This window comes from Dicentrarchus labrax, unplaced genomic scaffold, assembly GCF_905237075.1.
Source record: "Dicentrarchus labrax unplaced genomic scaffold, dlabrax2021, whole genome shotgun sequence".
NCBI classification, from domain to species: domain Eukaryota; kingdom Metazoa; phylum Chordata; class Actinopteri; family Moronidae; genus Dicentrarchus; species Dicentrarchus labrax.
Genome location: NW_026136724.1, coordinates 5,888,065 through 5,908,682, shown reverse-complemented (window position 1 = coordinate 5,908,682; position 20,618 = coordinate 5,888,065). Strand labels below are relative to the sequence as shown.

Genomic DNA, 20,618 nt, shown 5'->3' with positions numbered 1-20,618 from the left:
TGAGAGAGAGAGAGAGAGGAGGTGCATGCCGCTCATCGGCATTCTTAATCAGCCTTCCCTGGCAGCCAATCAGAGGTCAAGCTGCTCTGGAAGCAGCCAATCGGGAAAAAGGGCTGGTTGTGTCAGTGTTGCTGTAGCCCAAAACAATGACAGTTGGCACTGATGATAGTGTGATCCTCTGATGGAGACTCAAGGGCACACACACACACACACACACACACACACACACACACACACACACACACACACACACACACACACACACACACACAAACAGACCTGTCCTGTATATATTTATATTTTATATTTTTTGTCAATAAGTATAAAATATAAATATATACAGGACAGGTCCACATTTTTTCAAATGTATCCTAAAACAGTTCAAAGATGAACCATTCCTCCTGTCCATACTGGCCCTGCTGTAAATCAGTTTCAGTCTAAGTAAAGAAATTAAATATAATATTCAGAGCTATGTTTTTATTAGTGCATAATAATTTGCAAATTACAAGTTTGTTTTTATTAGCTTAGAAAGAGCCGTTAATATCTACAGAGGGAATGGGTCCTCTTATACAGTGTCTACAGTAGCCCGGAATGGACAAACCAAACACTGGCTCTAGATGGGGCCTTTTTGAGCTTTTCGTGGCCACCGTAGTTTCTCCTACATGCTTGGGAGGCTGAGCTGTATTCAAATGGTTGCAATCTGCAACTTCACTGCTAGAGACCATTAAATCCTACACACTGGTCCTTTAATTCAGCCAATATGAGGCTTCAGCAGTCTGTTACACACATAAAGTCCTTTTAGTTCATAATTATTTCTTTGTGTTACTGTTCATCCACTGCAGCTCAGAAAAGACACTAACTTGGGAATATATATATTTGATTTGTCTAATAATAATAGATATAATAATATTTGTCTAAGACTACTTAAGCCTCATATCACTAATGTCTTTGGGGCCAATAAGGACAGGAGAAACAACTACAGCAACCACTGACTCTTTATATGGGCATATGAGTACTATTTTCAGACACACTGAAAGAAATTTTACAATAATGATTGGCATTTTTTTTTGTGGACTATTGAGAGCTTTTATGTTTATGCCAGTATATACATATAGGGACGCTAAACGGGTTTCGGTTCCTGACTGGTCAGTTCCTAAAAAAAATCTATATGAAGCTCCTGAACAGACGATGCTACTGGTAGTTATGTAACATTACATGAACAGCTGATATGACAAAATGTTCGAAACTTCACTAAATTTAATGAAAATGCAACTAAACTCTGGAACTTATTTCTGCAAAAAAGTAACAATACAATACAGTAAATCTTTATGTCATGTCTTTATTTTGTGCACCAAATTATGGCGAGTCGTATCAATAAGAAGTCCCTAATGTTGCCTATCCCTAATATACTATATAATATATATATATATATGTTTAATGTTCAATGTCACACACCCTCTCTACGACACACTGGCCTAGCAGAGGAGCACCTTCAGCAGAAGACTCCTCACCCAGATGCACCACAGAGCGCCACAGGAAATCATTCCTGCCTGTGGTCATTAAACTCTATAACGTCTCCCTAAGAGAGTCAGATACCCCCCTGCTCTGTAACCTGACTCAAACGCGGACAATAATTTTTTGCACTTTTTGCACATTATTAAACTGTACATTTGATCTTTTATATATATATAGTTATATATATATATTTAGATTTTGTTCTTAATATATGTTGTTTGTATAATCTGGAGTTTGTAACAAAAATAATTTCCCCCTGGGATCATTAAAGTATTTCTGATTCTGTTTCTGATAAACACCTATATATATATATATTATTGATAAGCTATTTAAATGTCAGTGTACTGCTGCAGTAAACTGAGGTCTTATTGTACTGCACTCTACATACTCGTGCTGCTGTCGCAGAGCGTCTCCTGACTGGCACTGAGCGTGGGCAGCGGGGTGATTGACAGTGACGCCGGGCAGGACACGGGCTCGAGATGCTCGCTGATGGGCGGGACGGCAGAGGCCTCAGAGCGAACGCAGTCTGGACTGGGGAGATTCTGGCCGTTCCCTGGGAAAGGACTCTTCCAGTGGGAGAACCCAATGGCCACTTGACCCCCAATGTCAAACCCTGCGAAAGACAAATATATGTTAAACACACTCCAATCTGTAAAACATGCTGAAATGTACATGTGTATGTACTTCTTCTCTATCATACATGATCAGAGGGGGATCATGTGTGACCTCTGACCTCCTAACTGGCTCTTTGTAATGCTGGCAGATAGGTGAACCATGAGAGTCAAAAGTACCACACTAATCTCCTCAGCAATGTTGCCCTCTTGTGGTGGAAGCTGATAAAAGACAGCCAACTTTTACTGTCAACATGCAGTGTGTCTTGCAGTTGCAAGCAAAGGTTTTTTTGGACAGCAGGAGGTGCTCAATGACTCAGCGACTGTCCTGTCACTCATGTTACATCTTCTGCAAACTAATCATAGTCATATTTTGCATGAAAACATATACAGACTGACAGGGGAACAGCATTTTCTGTACTAAAGTCATGTTTTTACTCCCATGTTGTTTTAGACTTTCACTGCCACAGGTCAAAGTATAAAAACACTGGAAAATGTATAAAATTGTATATAGCTTGTAATTCTTTTAATGCAAATACAAACGGTATGGTAATACAAAAACAAAGGACAACAAATTATTATTTTTATTAAAGATTTGTATTAAAATGATTCATGAATAATTGTGAGTTTCAGGCAGAGGTTTGGTTGTACTCTGCTATGACAGGGAATGAAGTGCCTCAGCTTTCCCTCTCCACTGCTCTCTCTGCTTCACGAGGACCCGCAGACTGCTGAACCAGCTCGGCTCGCCTCCGGCCTTCGATTTTGTCTTCAGCAGGCATCTCCCTCAGTTTGACGAGGCCTCCGAGACTGGTGACCCAGCTTGGCTCAGCTCTGGGCTGGCAGGTGTCTGAGCTCAGAGTCTCTAGCAGGCTGGTGGGGCCAAACGTTGCCATAAATTTTGTTTTTTTCTTCCAAACCCATCGGGGTGCACTGGCACTGTGAATTTTCTCAAAATTGTGTTTGCTTTTATTGACCTCACTGACAACTTAAAAATCCCCTCCAGACTGTATTAAGACATATACAAATAGTCTGCTTGGAACATTAAGGTGTGTCTGACATGTTTTTTATGGAAAGAAAAAAAGAGTATAACTTCCACGTTAAAATCCTTAAAAAAGCATCTATTCCTTCAACCTTATTAAAAATTCCAGAATCTCTGAATATGCACATTTTTCCAGCTGGACACAAGATGTTTCCTTCCTCACTGTAAAGTCTCAATGTATGCTCACTGGTGGATTCCAGTTTCTGCATCACACTGTACAAGTTGCATACTGGACAAGGACTGACCTCCAAACTATTTGTGATGTCACAAATCATGCTCATAGGCCCCGCCCCTTAAACTCTGATTTTCCATGAGCACAGAGAAACTTTCCACTTTCAGCAGATGGATGTGAAAACATCCTTTTAGTGTCAAATTCTGCGCATACATCATCCTGCACAGTGAAGATCAAAAATCACACTGTAGGAAGAAGAAGAGAAACATATTGTAGTGGAGGGGGACTTTAATTATTGTGCATTTCTGTATATTTCCAGCATGTAGAGGTCACTGTGCTAATGTCTGAGCATTGTTGACATCTTGTCCATGTTGAATTAAAAGTTGAGTTGGAGGCATGTTAACCATGGAAATATACATTTTAGCAGACCCCCTTACTGCTATTCTGCTGATGAAAGCCACATAATGTGGCTGAGAGCTTAAGAGAATGTCTGGTAGGTGTAACCTTGTCTTTGTTGATTTGGTGTGGTTTGGTCAAAGTTAGTTCTCTGGAGGTTCTGTTATGTCACACACATTTTGAATACTCAAAAATGCTCATTAGTTAATTCTTTAAGCATCCAAAAAGGTATCCATTTTGTAGCATTGTTTAAATAATATGGTAAACAAATACTACAGAGCCACTAAAAGGCCTTCACTAAATAAAAAGGCTGAATTAACATTTGTCTACTTTTAATTACATCAAATGCAGTACTCTACTGAATTAAAAAAGTTGTTCTCAGTCCTGGATTCAGGGACTGCCAATGGCCCCTTCCTGTTACTGTGATTGTCACTGGGCTACGTAAGCATAATGACCTGGGATCAAATGTGCCTGGCCACGTCACCCCGCTTTATTTCCCCGACCTATACATACTGACCCGATGTCAGACTCCAGTAGACTGCAATCTGTGTGCATTTTCTTTTACCTTATAACTCAGTCAGTACCTGTCTCATTCCCTGCCACAATTCTGCAGTTTCCATGCACATTTATAATGGAAGAAGTAATTAAGTTTGCTGTTGCTTACTTTTTGCTGATATGCATTTAATTTGCATCAAATTCTACTTCCATTGACAGTGAAAACAATACAAGTTGATTCACTTTAAAATATGTTTAAACATGAATATTTAATCTTAGGCAGGAATTCCACGCGTCCTGGAGAACCTGGAAATTTGGAGACTAGTTTTCCAGTCATGGAAACGCCTGGAAATTGATTAAAATGACCAAATATCCAAATATTATCCTGGAAATGTTTTATTGTATTTTAGGCTCTCAGATCATCTGCATAAAACTGTGTGTGTATTTTGTTGGAACTCGACTGTTGGTAGCGTAAGCTGAACAGTATGACACTTCAAATCGGGTTTACCAGACGCGGAATGGAACAGAAAAACATTTCAAACGCTCCCTTGTCATTTCAGCCATGTCAGTCAATTTACACCAGACGTGGAGTGAAAGGTCTTACAGCGACCTTTTCCTCATCACAATGAACCTGAAACATTTCATCATGAACCCTGCATCATAAAAGCAGGAGGCATAAAACTAGACTTAATGTCGATGCAGGTCCTACCCGTCAATGATACATATTAAACATAATTCTGAATTGTCTCCTGGAAAATGTATGGTACGCTTTACTGTTAGCTTTTACAATAGTTACAATAATGAATTACAATAATCTGTGCCAATGAATGTTCTCAACAAATTAACAGTCGAATCAAAAGGGAAGTATTGTATTTTAAACATTCAACACTATTCTTTGCAACCACAGTATGATAACTATTAGCTAGCATTAGCTTAAAGAGTAGCTAAAGGTTTACACATTATTAAACCTTTGAACTCAGACATTTCTCTTACATTTCCTCTTGAATTAACAATACATTTGTGGAAAACACATTTATTCGTTTTCTTGCCGACAGTTCAATGAGTCCATTCAGCCCGTTAGCCTAGCTTGTTGTTTTCTGTTTGCATAGGAATTAACAACCGAGAGCTTTAGAGGTGCTGGCTCTAGTTCCGTACTGGACGCGCAGATATAAGAGTGGTGTCAATCCTCTAATGTAAGTCTTGGCAAGAAAGAATATTTTCCAGACAGTTTCTTTAAGTAACAAACATTCTTTTTTTGGGCTACCTACGCAACAACGCTTTTCTAGCTGCACCAATCAAACTTTACAACTCGTCCAGCCTGAGAGACGGACAGCAGAGACATGAGGTGCTGACATAGCTCCATTATCTGCTTCATCTTTGTTCATTTTAATCTTCCTCTCTCTCTCTCTCTCTCTGGATTACTATCTCTCCATAGATTACAATCATTAATATCATGGACATTACACTACCTCCGATTGACATATGTAGTTAAGTCACAGTCTCATACACATCTATGATCCTTACCATTCATATCTTGACACTGTATGTACTTTTGAATTGATATTTATTAGCACCACTGTTAACCTGTGTAGAATATAACATCTGCATCTCATTGTTAACTTGCTTACTTTTGTGATCATTACTGTTAACTTGTTTACTTTGGCATAGTCTCGATTTTATATTTATGTTAAACACAGTTACATTTCATACACTGTGTACATTTGGTTCCAACCTTATTCATAATCTGTATTTTTTATATATACACTTGTTTATGTATGTTTATTTGGACTAGAGATATTTGCACTCTTTCCTACGTTGTACTGCAACTGTTGCATACAATTTCCCTCGGGATAAATAAAGTTAAATCTTATCGTATCATATTGTAACATATTGTAACGTAATACATCTTATCTTATTACCTGAAATTAAATATGTATCTAAATGTCTTGAGCTTTATTTCATACACTTATATTCGCTGTAATTCAGCCTTATATATTATTTACTAACTTAGAAAACTTTCGGGATCTTGTGTTAAAAGTGTGGGTTTGTTTAATAGCTTGCACAATCTACAGCAGGTATGACTGTAAATGAGATTAACACGGACAGGTCTTATTTCACCAACATGATCCCTGTTTGGATATTCATAATCTGAATATACAGTGATTACGCTAATTTCCCGCACACTGCCGTTACATAACCCACCGGGGGCAGATAGGACTAGGGACCCCCCCCCAACCTTCTGGGTTCCTGTGAATCACGAAGCCCAGCAGATTTTGAAGGTACACCAGCCCGATCAATAGCTAAGTAGTGGAACGCCTGGCAGTCTCTGAGCCTCCCAGCTCGCTCCTCACACAGCACATTCAGCTGGAGGAGGGATGAGATAAATCCAAGCAATGCATCCAATCTCAGCTATTTCACAGCTTCAAATTCCCTAAAAGAATAACGGGGTTTTCACACAATTGAGAGTGATCGCGTTAGGCTGGGCGTCCCCAAAATAATGTTTGTGCTCAGTCAGCACTTGCAACAACTAGAACACAGAGAAGGTTTCCCTCAGGGGAATTGGTATAGTACAACAGCTGCTGGCAAGAAAAATCTATCTGCTGCCTTGAAATCATAGAAAAGGGGATATTCTTTGGTGTGAAAGTTTGCGAACAAAAATAGTAAAGGAGTAAAATAAATGATAGCAGTATTTTATCATTTTCACTGCGGGACTAATCCTCAATGTCCAGGCTAAAGAGTCTCACCAGTTTACCTAAACAGGATGAGTATAAAATAGCACAAACTTTGAACTGAATTAAGTCTGAATGAGATGAAAACAAGATCCAGCAGCACAAAACACACAGTGCAGACTTTGCTCTTTCATTTTCTGATTCAAAAACACACAACAGCTTTTTCAGTAATAACACAAGTGCCCACAAGATCTTTTTTTTATTACAGTGATGGACAAATATCTGAACATATTCTTCCTTGAAAAAATAAGCCTGGTCACAGAGAGACTTGATTGGATAGTGTAGTATATGCTATAAAAAACTACTTTTTTCTTGTTTCAGGTTTGTTTTAAGATTAAATGTTACAGTAGTTTGTAGTTTAATGCTGTAATTATTATTCAGTGTATACACGTAAATGTCTTTGACCCATTTTAACCTACACAGAGAAGGGTATTATAGGTAACCTTAGGTAGCAGAGGCACAACATGTAGTTGATTCAACATCCTGTCTGAAAATGTTCTCATTTATTCTGTTTTTGCATATATCTCAGTGTAATACTCCCACAAGTGAGCACAGCATTAAAAAAAAAGGTCCTCTTTGAAGTTGTCACTATCATATATCTTGTCATTGTGCCGTCCAGATACCATTAGTTTCAGTGATGTAGTGGTTAGTTTACACCGTCACCGGGGTGAAATTAATTTCCGTCTCTTAATTTTGTCCACATTTTCTTTACATTATGGTTTACTGAATGTGACACACTGCATCAAGTGTACATTATACCCCCAGTCTGTACAACAGACACACAAAGGTATCGGAATGGCAACCATGCATTGTGTTTGTTTTCATGCAGCATAACATCACATTTACGTCCATGGTCATATACAGGTCATTTTTCATTTTATTGTTTTAATAGTTGATTTACCAGCCCAAGAAAACATTTTAAATGCATGTTTTTCTCTATAACACAATTTTCACAACTATATAAGGATCAATCACAGTTAAACTTTGAGAAAAGAACATTCTTAATTATTATTTATGAGGAGTTTAACAATTAAATAAACTTAGCCAATCTGCTTCATCAGGACAGTGGGAGGTTGGGTCAGATTTGATTGACAGTGGCCTGGCAACATAAGCAAACAATCTCCAAACTTTCTTCAAATTTTTATTAATGTAAAAATAAATCATAATCATCAAAAAACACAAAAACCCCAATGTAGAAACCTCTCACATAAAATAATCAAAATTATTTAAATCGAGGAAATGGGTATTAGGGCCTTTAAACACACTGCTGATAAACTGTCTGAATTACTAAAGTGATGCTCCTCAAGGTCACAAAGCAAAAAAATCATTACAGGAAATTGCTTCTTACTAGCAAGGCCGATTTTAGGACTTTCAGAAATGGCAAAGAGGGTTAATTTCTATAAAAACTACAATACAACGAGTGGGTTGCAACTCTAAAGGTGATGGTTTGTATGGCAACTTGGTTGTGGCTTTAAGTTTTGCTTTTGCAACATCCCATGAAAGTCACCTGAAATGGTAGGAGGGGCGGAGGTAGTAATCCACACCTGGCTTGTATCCGAACGACCTCCAAAACTCACGGTGCGCGCAGCCTTTTCGGACATAGTGTGTTCTAAGCAATATCTATGTCGCAGTCATCAGAAAAAAAGTGCCCGCGTGGCTCTCTGAGGAGAGTGAGGCCCAGATATGTAGCACTCCCTTTTCCTGACACCCTCAGAGGTAAGAAAACAAATGCAGGTGCAGGTATCTGGGCCACACGCTGCACTATGCAATGACCAGTTTGAGCTGAGTGTCTACAATAATCCTAGAGAGTTGTGGAGGAAGTACTTTGGCTGGATGGAGGGCTGGTGCCGGTGTTGAGTGTTGTTGTGTTTGTAGGTGTGTATTAAGACTGAAGGTGTCAGTTTGTGCAGAAGTTGCAGCAACAGAGCAGCAGTAGTGCTGCACACAGGCTTTAAAATATTATTCTTATCCAGGATCACATGTGTTATTCTTTAAAAGATGCAATATTCAGTATTTTGTGATCAAAACCAAGATACAAAAGGGTGGAGATACAGTGATCTTTCATAACATCACAAGCCTATATAATGCTGGATGTACCCAACTAAATAACAAGTGCTGCTGTGTCCACAGTGGGGGGTTTTCAAACTCACATTTTTATACAGTTTATTTAATGGATAAAATATCCAGATGGCTGTTTTTGGCTAATGCAGTGAATGAAATACTTGAATAAAAGTACCTCATCACATTGATGCAAAACATTCTAAATCCAATTTTGCTGTATAAATCATTCCTGTCATTGATTTGTAACATTGCACACAGCGGTATAACACAGAGGATAAAAGGAATAGATATTCTCCAGTATCAGCAAAACCTTTTGACGACTGACAAACTGACACCAATTCACAGTATTTGTTACCCAACCACAGTGCTTCTAGATGCTCTTTAATATGGAAAAATACTGTATATACAAAAGGTAATAGAGAATTAGGTTTTATGGGACACCAAATGTACAGTATGTATAACTCACGTTTTTTAATAGTTTATGATACTTATTATATGACCATGCAATGAGCTTATATCAGTATGTGAAGTGTGGTCTTGATTTGGATACACACTAGCCTGGGGCTCATGAGAAAATTTAAGTCGGGGCCGTGCTTCAAACAAAGTAGTTTGTATGATATGTAATTTAAATACATCTGGAGTTAGCTGTGTTTGTACCATACATTTACACTTCTTCACTTACAGTCTCTCCTTGAAGGCATTGTACTTGTTTGTTTACATGACAAGTGAAAGAAGTAGTTGTGTGAAGAATGAAAAAAAAAAAGACTGACCTCTTTAGCCTGCTCAACACGAGCAATGTCAATCCTCTGCAACATGGACTCACTTTGACTGTGGATTATTCCCCTTCTGACCCAAAAGGGTCCGACTGCAGCACCTCGGACCTCCCCCCAGGTCTCTCTCATGCAGGTATTATCACTACCTGCATGGTCACACTTCAAACCATAACACCGGTAGCGCAGTTATGCCCTTGCCCCACAAAAGTCGGAACAAACTTTTAAATTAGGCCTTGTTGATCTAATGTGAGTGCAAGTTCAGGAACTGGAGTGTTTATTTCTCACCTACAATTTGTTCAGAGACAGATTTTGGTGGACTGCTAAGGTGAAAAAAATGTCCATTATGGAACTCTACTACTCATGCTCAAACCCCATTGGCTCACAGAGCTTCAGGAGGACCCTTCTCTTCTGTCTTGGACGAGAACATTCATCACAGAACTGTATTTAAATTCACATTTTAAATAGCAGAATAATTATAGAGTGTCTCTAAAGCACACCCTGTAGTTCTTGTAATATATTTTCAAAAGGAAGACACCAAGATGCTTTAGGGTGGCAATAAAACTGACAATAAATGTCAATAAACTTCAGCTTCATATGCAACCTGAAGTTTCCTGATATCCTTTTTAAATTTGCAGAATAAACCTGATAACCAAAAACCAGAGTCAGCACAACCCTAAGAAACACACTCCTCAGGTACAGTTACTGCCCGAAACATGAATTTAATCATTTCCAGGGATGCAAAAGAAAATCTGAGCATGTTCAAAGGTTCTGGTAATGTATCCGCTCTGATGCCAGAACATCAGATACATTACAGACGAAAATATGAGCCCAACTGAGGTTTCAGTTCTGTGAATGAGCATAGCAGCGATCAGTCAGGGCTGTAGGCGTTTTAGCATGGGTGAACTTGATTGTTTTTCACGTCACCCTTCACTGAATCCCTGCCTCAAGGTGAAGATTAGCTCTTGTCCATCAGCTGAATAACTGCAGTAAATTCCTATAACAATGAAGGAAGGTGGGATAAATTGAAGCTTATAATCGATTAGAACTTTTAAGAACCAACAGTGATGCTGACCAGTGTTTTCCTCTCAAACAAAGGCCAGGGCTTTTAAATCACAGGCCGCACACTAACTCTTTCTTTATGTCAGAGTGCGGGGCAAGACTATAGATCTTTCCCTTTGTAAAACCAAGAGGATGAGTCTCAACGGTCCAAAGCTCTCTCTCAGCACTTCATTAGTTTTTGTTTTTTTTATTTAGCACAGAGAGAAGAGAGGAACACCTGCATGCAGCAGCAGCATAGCCTGAGCTGTACCCAGAGTCACAACTGTCACAGCATCCAGCCTGCAGCCTCTCTCACTAACCAAGCTGTAATATTCATCGGAAAAAATGTCAAAAAGCAAGGTCTGAATATTGCAAATGGCAGCAGGTTGCGGCATTGTGACAGACAGGAAAATTATTTCAGACAGCTTCGTCAACAACGCACTATTTCCTGTCAACAAGCCCTAACATACTAACAAAGTTACATGTCAGGGGAAATCTTTAATTTTCCTACTGCTTAGCAAATGTCAGAGAGCTTACAGTTGACACAGCACCATACTGTACTGCAGTAAGTTCTCTCAGATGTTCTCATAACACATCACTAACTCACTCACACTAGGTATTGCTGTGTTTACTACACATTGTAATTTCTGATCATTTGCTACTAGATCTGGGAGTGTTATAGTAGCAGCTGATCTCAAGCAGAGATGAGGAGTGGGCTCTAGAGAACTCCACACCCACAAGATTTGTTTCATTTTCAAAACTGTAGCCTTCAGCCTCCACCAACACTGACTCAAGTGACATCACTTGAGGATAGGGATGTCCTGATCATGCTTTTTTAGCCCCTGATCCAATCCGAGTCATTTAATATTGAGTATCTGTCGATACTGATACAGGGTCCCAATCCAATACTTGTATTTGTTTTAGGTAATACAGTGCCCAGTGCACACTTCAAGTACATTAAAGTTATGGAAATCAATTCAGTGTATATGCTTGCTAGTTCTGTGTTACATTAAGAAACAAAATGCCTACGTCGAAGCTATTCCTTAATGTTTTTTTAATTTATTTTTTGACAAAATAAAGCATAAGACAAGAAACCCTCTGCAATCTTTTTGGTCTTGTCACGGTCTGGAGGGAGTTTCTCTCTCCAGTGTTTGGTGCCTCGGTGCAGCTTTTACCTGAGTTACTTGAACGAACTGTCTGTATTCTGCTGAGTGTTTATTTCTGTCGTCTCTACATCTTTTGTGCAGATTACATTAATTAATTACTCTTACTGGCTTCTGTTGGGACGTTTGTTGCACTTGCAGAGGCGGAGCTGCTCCTGCTCTCTCACACACAGAACAGAATGGAGGAAAAGTAACAGCGAGAGAGTTCACAAACAGCTGTATGACAGATACTGATTGGTTAAAAACACACTGATACCGATTGTTGAGATCAGATGGGGACATTCATACAAGAGGACATTTATCAGACCCGTCACAGTGGTCTGTGGCTGGTGCCACAAAATGCTTTCTATACCTTTTTTCACATATAGAGTAGTACTCCCTAAGATCTGTAAACAGAACATGATGTGTAAAATTGTTGGTTTACCTTTAAAGGTATATCGACGTGTTTTTTATCGCATATGTCTAGTACTGTACATCACCTATACGCCAGTATCTGGCCCAACAAAAAAGTCATTTTGTAGGTATTTTTAAATGCCATTTTTGATGTGTCATTTCCTGGAAAACAATTTTAAAAAATGATGACTCATCTTGCACTTGGGATTGTTTATAATTTTGCATCCAATGAAATGTTTTCCTTCTTGTGATGCCACTGGGTGCCGGAGTAGTGCCTCGCCAGAAACGGACGCTTCTGACCTCAGTGATTACTGAACAAAAACACAACTTTATAAGTTTAATCATGGATTTGGGTGAAACTGGCTCATGTTCTGCGCTGTTGGCTGTTCTAAACACAAAGCAATATCTGTCCCTCCCTTACTGCCTGTTATTACAGGAAATATGTGAATATGCCGAAACAATAAGCACTTTGCTAGCCATATCATGGGAACTTGCAAACACACAGAAGTTAAGTTTATATTCAGTAATTCTTAATAAAACGTGTATTGAGGTAACAAATGTGTCATTTGCATTAGTTTCCTCATTTGCAAAACAGATTTTGAATATCTTTAATGGTGCACTGCTTACATCCATGTCTACTAGCAACTAGTCTTCACTGCCTTTGCACACACATTTCTATGTTCCTTGGCGTGTTACTGCAATCAACCGTCTATCAGTGAAGTGTTGTGAAATCGCGTACATTTTCAGGCATGTGCACAATACAAACAAATGGGGGACCCATTCATCAAAACGTTGCTCGATGGCACTACTAGTGGTCAGACACTCCACAGGGTACCTTTAATAATTTCTTGACTGAACCTGACATGCAATATAAGAATTTCCCGTTGAAATACTAGTGTCAATTTGAGACACATTTTGCAATGGTGTTGCAAGTTGCTGCAAACCAACACAAGAGTATTTAGTCAATGGCCCCTCGATCTATGCACCAGTATAAACTGTCTGAACTGAAAATAAACTCTCTCGTTTGTTTGAACTGATAATGGTGTGTTTGCTTCTTTGCCAGTGTGCTGACAGGCAGTGACGTTATGTAAATCTGTTTGAAAGTGACGCGCTTTAGTGAGAAGCCGTGCCCACTGCTGCAAGGCCACTTAGGTTTGGAAAGTTCTTGGAAAGATCTGTGTCTGCTGAATGACAAAAACCATGCATAACCTTTATTCTGCTTTCACACAAAGAGGTGGAGCAGGGAAAACATAATGTGTAACCCATAAAGGGTTGCAGCAGTATACCAATTGCTTATCTACAGTATTGAATTCTACTACTATAATTAAATTTAAAAATACAATGAATTCAACTTTATTTAAAGGACCAGTGTGGAACATTTAGGAGGATTTAGTGGCAGACATGGAATATATATTATTATAGGTATGTTTTCATTAGTATATAATCACCTGAAAATAAGAATCATTGTGTTTTCATGACATTAAAATGAGCTGTTTTCTTCTACGGGGTCCGCCATATTAAACCGCCTTGTTTCTACAGTAGCCCTGGACACACAAACCAACCATGGTTCTAGATATGACCATTTGTTTTTTGCGGGTTTTGCAGTCACCATAGTTTCTCTTTCGTGCTTGGAAAGGGAAGGTGAAGCAAGGGAGTTGCAATCTGCAACTTTACCCCCAAATGCCACTTAATGCTACATCCTGGTCCTTTTAAAAAATATATATATATTGAATTCTATCTGTCTATCTCATCCAAACAATATAGGATATAATAGTTTGTAAAATTATAAAAAAAAAAAAAAAAAAACCTTCTGTTTTCATTCATTCATCTAAGGGTCATTGTAACAGATAATGATAATAATAATAATAATAACAATGTGTAATACTGTTATACTGTGCACCTGTGATATTTTCTGAGGCTGTTATACCTTGAAAATCTCATACCATATTCAACTACAGTGGTAAAAATGATAAATTATTTATTTATTATGAAATGAACACAAACACATGATATAAAGAAAGTAACTACTGAATGAATAATATCACATAAAGGGCTTTAACTTTTAAATTGTAGGTAGAAAATGATACTGTCTACATGTAAGATAACAGCAAAACATGCAAAACCGTTTAATATAATGAAAACACCTCAGTGCACTTACCGATGGTGATCTGACTGACACAGCTGTAGAAGGTTCCCGAAGAGGCATTGTAGCTGCTACTGCTGGGCTCACGGTCTACGACAGGTGGAGAGATCACACATACAGTAAGGTACAGTATCTGGTAGACTCTTTTATCCAAAGCAACTTACAGTACAACAAAGGCAACAAAGTTGTAGTTTCAGTTACTTTTACGCTTTTGTAATGGATATGTGTGGCAAAAAAGTTTTCCTTGGTCCCAGAGAATCATGTATCCTACAGTTCCAAATGTGTCCACTGATCCACTAAGCCTAGTGCTGTTCCTGAGGGCTTGAGAAAAGCCATGACCCTGCAGCGTTACAGGAATGAAACCCCTAATCCTGCAATGTTAGTGCCCTGCTCCACACATCGAGCCACACAAGGGAAAAAACCCTTGACCTTGGCAGAGTTGAGGGAATAAAATCCATGAGTCTGGCAGCTTTAGTGCTTTAGTCTACCCAATTTATATAGAGAGGGAATGAAATTATCCACTGTGGTGGAACACTGTGAATACAATTCATAACACTAGCAGCGTTATGAGAATGAGCCCATAACCCTGGAAGAGTTACAGGAAGAAGACCCTCCACTAACCCTGATAACCGAGCAAGAGTTTGTTGCTTACTGATCTAGACTGTCTGCAGATCCGAAGTGCAGCCGTTACCCTTTAATGAATTGGCTATAAGAGAGCAACTGCATCTCACAGTAACATTCTCTGATGATTGTTAGGTCAGTGTAGCAACTATATATTGTATGGAATGTGGTCGAAAAGGGGAGGTGCACGTTGCAAAAAGGTCTGGCAGCTTTACTGGTTGACAATGGTCAAGTTTCTTATCGTTTTAATTATCGATTAAGCTGCACACCATTTTTTCGACTAATCGATGAATTGTTTTGCCCATAAAATGCCACAAAATAGTGAAAAATGTCTATCATGTGTCCATGTTGGTGCTATGAAAAGTCTTGTTTCGTCCAACCAAAGGACATTTAGTTTACAGAAATATAATACAGAGAAAGCTCACATTGGAGAAGCTGCAACCAAATAATGGCTTAAACGATTAATCGATTAATGGTATAGTTGCTGATTAATTTTTTGTTGATCAACAAATCAATTAATCGACAAATCACTGCAACTCTACTTTAAAGTTAAGTTAGTGGGTTTTCAAACGTTTGCATGAAGCGCCTGTTAAATAACCTATTTACCTAGCAAGCGTACACAAAGAAATATTAGGATTCTTTTTGAGTCGTGTTTCTGACCACCTGGCAAATTCAGTCCAAAACTGACATTTTTGTCTCCACCAGGGAGCATATTTGGCTCTTTAGCTGCTAGCTATTAACGGTGCTGTTAGTTTTGGGCATGTAGAGTACAGTGGGTTTATCAGAGTATGTGAAACTGAACCACAATCATTAAAGCTGCAGTCCATCAAAACAGAGCAATGAGCTAAAAGACGCTAAAATGCTACATACAACTGAGAGGAACACAAATGTGAGCGACACCTTTAACATTACACATTGTGATTTGATCCATTGTTAATACAGAAATATGTTTTCTTAAAAAGTACATAAAAAAACTTCACAAACACACTCTTTCATAGAACGTAAACCTCTTTGCAGCTTCAATGCAACTTAATGCAACTAAGTTGTGCAAAACCTTTCAGTTTATATGGGAGTAGGTATACAAGGTGCAACTGTGATGAATTTTCTGTCGACTAAGCTGCATTTAAAAAGACTTGTCACCGCCATCAGGAATCAGTAATAATTATTACTATACTGATATTTAATTAATATTGGAATTACTGATGAGAAACAGTGCTTGCTATCACTGAGGTTTCATGGTCAATTAATAAAACAACCTTGACACTCGCAACTGAAGGCCCGATTTGGAACTTATCAAGGGAGATAGAGGTTAAATCATTAATCTGTCTCAGCAGAGACAAAGAGTTACCATGCCACAGCAGTCACTGCTTGAAGGCACCAAGCAGTGACATTATTGCATCGGACTGAGAACTGAATACAATTGCTTCTGCTCATTTAGCAATTTGGAGAACTTTTGTAGAATCCCCTCATTTCCTTATTCTCTAATCTAACACCTACAGCCGCATCAAAGAAGAGCAACTGCAGCACAGCATGGACATTCATCACTGACTGGGAGTCTTTTTCAGCCTAAGCACTCGCTATTGCTTCCATGTTCGGAGATAAAGCTGCAGGTATCATTTATTACTGAAGTTATGGGAAGTCAGCACGTGGACAAACCATATCAGCCCCTGAGCAGCTTCCAGTGACATCCATAATTTATCGTCGGATGGCGCTTAAAAATGTTAAATAAATGTGAAGTTCGGTGTGCAAAGTCATTTCATTCACAATGAGGTCAGTATCTGCTTTGTGGATTACATTTTCAATAAAGTAACCTCCAGTTCAACAATCTTGACTGTAGCAACTTCACAGGATGATAGATACTACTACCACTCTAATGAAGCATCCCTCTCTCTGGGATCTTTCCACCTATGGAAGTTGTAATTTGAAAATAAAGAGCACTGAATTCATTTTGGGTGATTTAACTTGAGTGTTTCTGAATAATACCAATCTGGATGGTCTGCTCTCAGATATTTACAGCAAGAATATTTCTCAATTTTCACACATTCTCATTAAAAAAGGTACTAACTCCTTGTGCCTGAATATTAAATATTACTAAATGAAACTATTTTGCTCAGGACTCTGGTCCCCATAAACTAAATTTAAAGCATCTTCCATAAACTCACAGACGGATGTGATTCATAACTCCTAACATTCACTCTTTATAAGTCTTGAGTTGTCCAAAGCAGTTATTTAGAGTGCCACACCCTCATCTCAGCCCACACTCAGCAGTGCAATGAGGCTAACTGGCGATACGAACTGAGGATAACACAAAAGGACACAGGCGATGGCAACGAAAAGTCCTGCTACTGTATGTCTCCCATGTGCTGCATAGGATGCTTTTACCTGCGGATCCGGAGGAGAGGCGCGTCGCGATGGCGCGGCGAGGACTGCGCGGACTTCCCGGACAAACCCGCACCACCTCGTCCTGACATTGCAAACAGATGACCTGGTTCTCCTGGTTTTCTCCGACCTTGCTGCAGCCCATGTGCTCGCCCCCGGCCTGGATCTTCATCGCTGTTTTGATCTGACGGACTAGTCGCATGTCTGCTCCTCCTGCCTCATGCTCCAGCATCCTCGTCACTCGCCGCACTTATTACGCATGGCTCCGGCGTGTGAGGGCATCAACTTCTCCTGTAGCACCTAAGGCATCCTTAACTCCACCCACTGCACTTCAACTCAAGCGCTGTTCATTCAAACCTGCTCCCTGCACCGACCCACGTCCGCCTCCATCGTGTCAGCCTCTCCTCGGCCCGTGCCGCGGTTGGTGTTGCAGTATTTACGCACGACTGCAGGCGTGGCTGCTTCACGTGGTTGGTGAGGTCGTGGTGTCAAGTTCCTGTGGGAGTATTAGTGGTACCAAGATAAAGAAGTCATAAAATAAGGTCTCTATTAAGTACCTGAGAGACTGTGGGGGTCCCAAAAGGATTATCACTGCCAGTTTAATGACAATGCCACCAAGTAGTTTAGAGTCGTTATAAGTTTGCTGGAAGACCACAGAGGTACAAACATAAATAGGTGGAAGTAACGAATTTCTAACTAAAAAAAGTTGTATTGCATATATCTACATATCTATAGAAGCCCATTTCCGGCAATGTGATAGAAAAAAAGATTATGTAAGTCAATTATGAGAAATGTTGACAAAAAGTCAAACTATGGAGAAAGTTTCTCATTATTATGACTTACAGAATCTTTTTTTCCCCTGTCACACTGGCCAAAAAGGGCTTCCATACCATACAAATGATTTTTGGAGTATTTTTAGTGTAGCCTAGACCTACTTAACCCATTAATATCCATTTAATATGCAAGTTTTTTGTTTTTCATGAACACACTTCTAGAGCATTAGTTTAGAAATTTCACATCTCATAATTTCTGACACACATGTATTCTGGACTGGTACAATATAGATTCAGAAAGAAAAATTGTAGCGTTGCTTTTCTTGTCAAGTACTCCATTGTGTAGACCGACATTTTATAATGTATTCATATACACAGCCCAGCACAGACAAACAGAGCACTGGCTTCATCACGTTTACTGTATGTTGAATGAATGTTATTGGAAAAACTGTGCTTTTATTTACCCAAGAAATACAAAAACAATATAAATCAAGAATTTATTAACAAGGCCTATAAGATGTCAACTAAATATAACTGTACTCAAACAACAACTAAACACAGTGTCAACTAAACAAACTGATGTAACACAGTTCTTCTTCTCTGACTTTAATGGTGAATCGCAAACAACTTTTAAGTGCATACCACCACCTACTGTACAAGAGTGTGTACCATTATGTCATTTATCTAGCTCTTTAAATTTTACCTGCTTTTAAAAAATGAAAAAATAACTCGACCTGACTTTTTAGCAACTCTTATTCCCCCCCCTCTCCACACTAACCCAATGACACAAGAGGGAACATATATATAGTGGCTTGGCCAAACCAAATAACACACAAGGGGTTAACGAAATGGACGCCATCTACAACTAAACACAAAGCAAACTAACTAAACACAAATCCGCCCCATGACATATCAGCCAGTGGTTTGGTCCAATGAGCGGAGTCCTGCACCCTCAGCCACACTTTTTGCTTCAGCAGGAAGGAACCGCCCCCAACAATCTGGGTAACTCAAAAGACAAAGAAACAAAGGAATAATATAACAGTAGCTGCTTGTGTAACCATGCAGTGTTAATGTGAGCACTCCATTACGGTGTAAGGTTAGTAAGCAAATAAACAACACAGTGAAGTGTGTAATGTTAATTGTTTGGGGGTGGTTGACTGCAAATAAAATGAACCTGTGTAGATAGCAACTAATGCGGTGAGGTTGGTGATATTACCCTGGGTGGCCATCACATTCTCTAACGCGTTTAGAAGGGCAAGCTGATTCCACTAAACCCTGCATATTGGTCCCTTAATAAAGCTGTCTGCATTAAATTTCGGGGGGTTGAATGTTCCACTCTAACATCCAACTATAGGAACAAGAAGAAAAACATATTTTTGACTGGAGGACCTTAACATGAAGGTGGAAATTGGGAAAATCCATATGTATTTATGAATGTATGTGAATAAATTGGTTTCCACTTCTGATGACCCCTTGCATGGCAGCTTTTGAGCCTCTCACTGTATGAATGTGGGTGAATGGGACATGTAGTGTAAAGCATTTTGAGTGGTTGGAAGATTAGAAAGGTAAGTTCAGTCTATTTTGGCCACCCCAAACCTCCTTTTTTTTGCATTTTTATCAAAGGGAAAAGTCAGAAGGAGTCTGCAGTTACACTGCTACATGCAACTAAATCCTACACACTATACCTTGTTGTTTTATAATGCTAGATTCATGAGGCAGTCCTGTGTTAGAGAAAAGTGAGGAATGCCAGATTGTGGATGCAAAATTATTACCTAATTTATTATTTGTTTGATATTCAGATCTGTAACATTTTCTTTAAAATATTCCTTTTGCATAGAAAAAAATCATCCACCAAGTGTGAAATAAAACTTTATTATAAAGAGTTAAGTTAAGTTAAGTTAATAAGTTGCAGACTTATGAAGTTTCTGCACCAATTGATTTCCCCATACTTAAAGGAAGGTCTAGCACAAAATGCAGGAAAACATCATAAAGTGCAAAACCTGAGTGAAACTAAAGCAGGTAATACAGTCAGATCTACAGTTTCCAGCCTTGGCGATACGCTGCCAAGAACTCAGAGCCTTTGAGAAAAAAAACCCACCTCATTTGAGGAACTCCCTTCATGCCTCAAGGGAAATAGCCCAGATCTGTCAAATAATAACTCAGCTACTGCAGAGATCTCTAAAAGCAGGGTGTAGACCAGACTCAGCTCAAAAAGGCCCGTTTGTTACACATCATTTCATCTTTGCTCGTTTACATAGGATGCGAGAGGCTTGCATGCCTACTGACTGATTTTGCTGCTGCCAGCCCTCTGTTTATA

At 39.1% G+C, this 20,618-nt stretch overlaps 1 protein-coding gene across 1 annotated transcript in view; it reads right to left on the bottom strand.

Moving 5' to 3' along the window:
- LOC127358848 (anoctamin-4-like) overlaps positions 1 to 17,856 on the bottom strand; it is a 48,589-nt gene extending 30,733 nt beyond the window's left edge. Inside the window, exons 1-3 of the mRNA XM_051392326.1 lie at positions 17,532 to 17,856; positions 14,544 to 14,618; positions 1,904 to 2,128 (exon numbers count right to left, since the gene is read on the bottom strand). Coding sequence (XP_051248286.1) covers positions 1,904 to 2,128; positions 14,544 to 14,618; positions 17,532 to 17,760 — 529 coding nt within the window. The 5' untranslated portion in view covers positions 17,761 to 17,856. The remainder of the gene's footprint in view (positions 1 to 1,903; positions 2,129 to 14,543; positions 14,619 to 17,531) is intronic.
- Between the last annotated feature and the right edge of the window lie 2,762 nt (positions 17,857 to 20,618).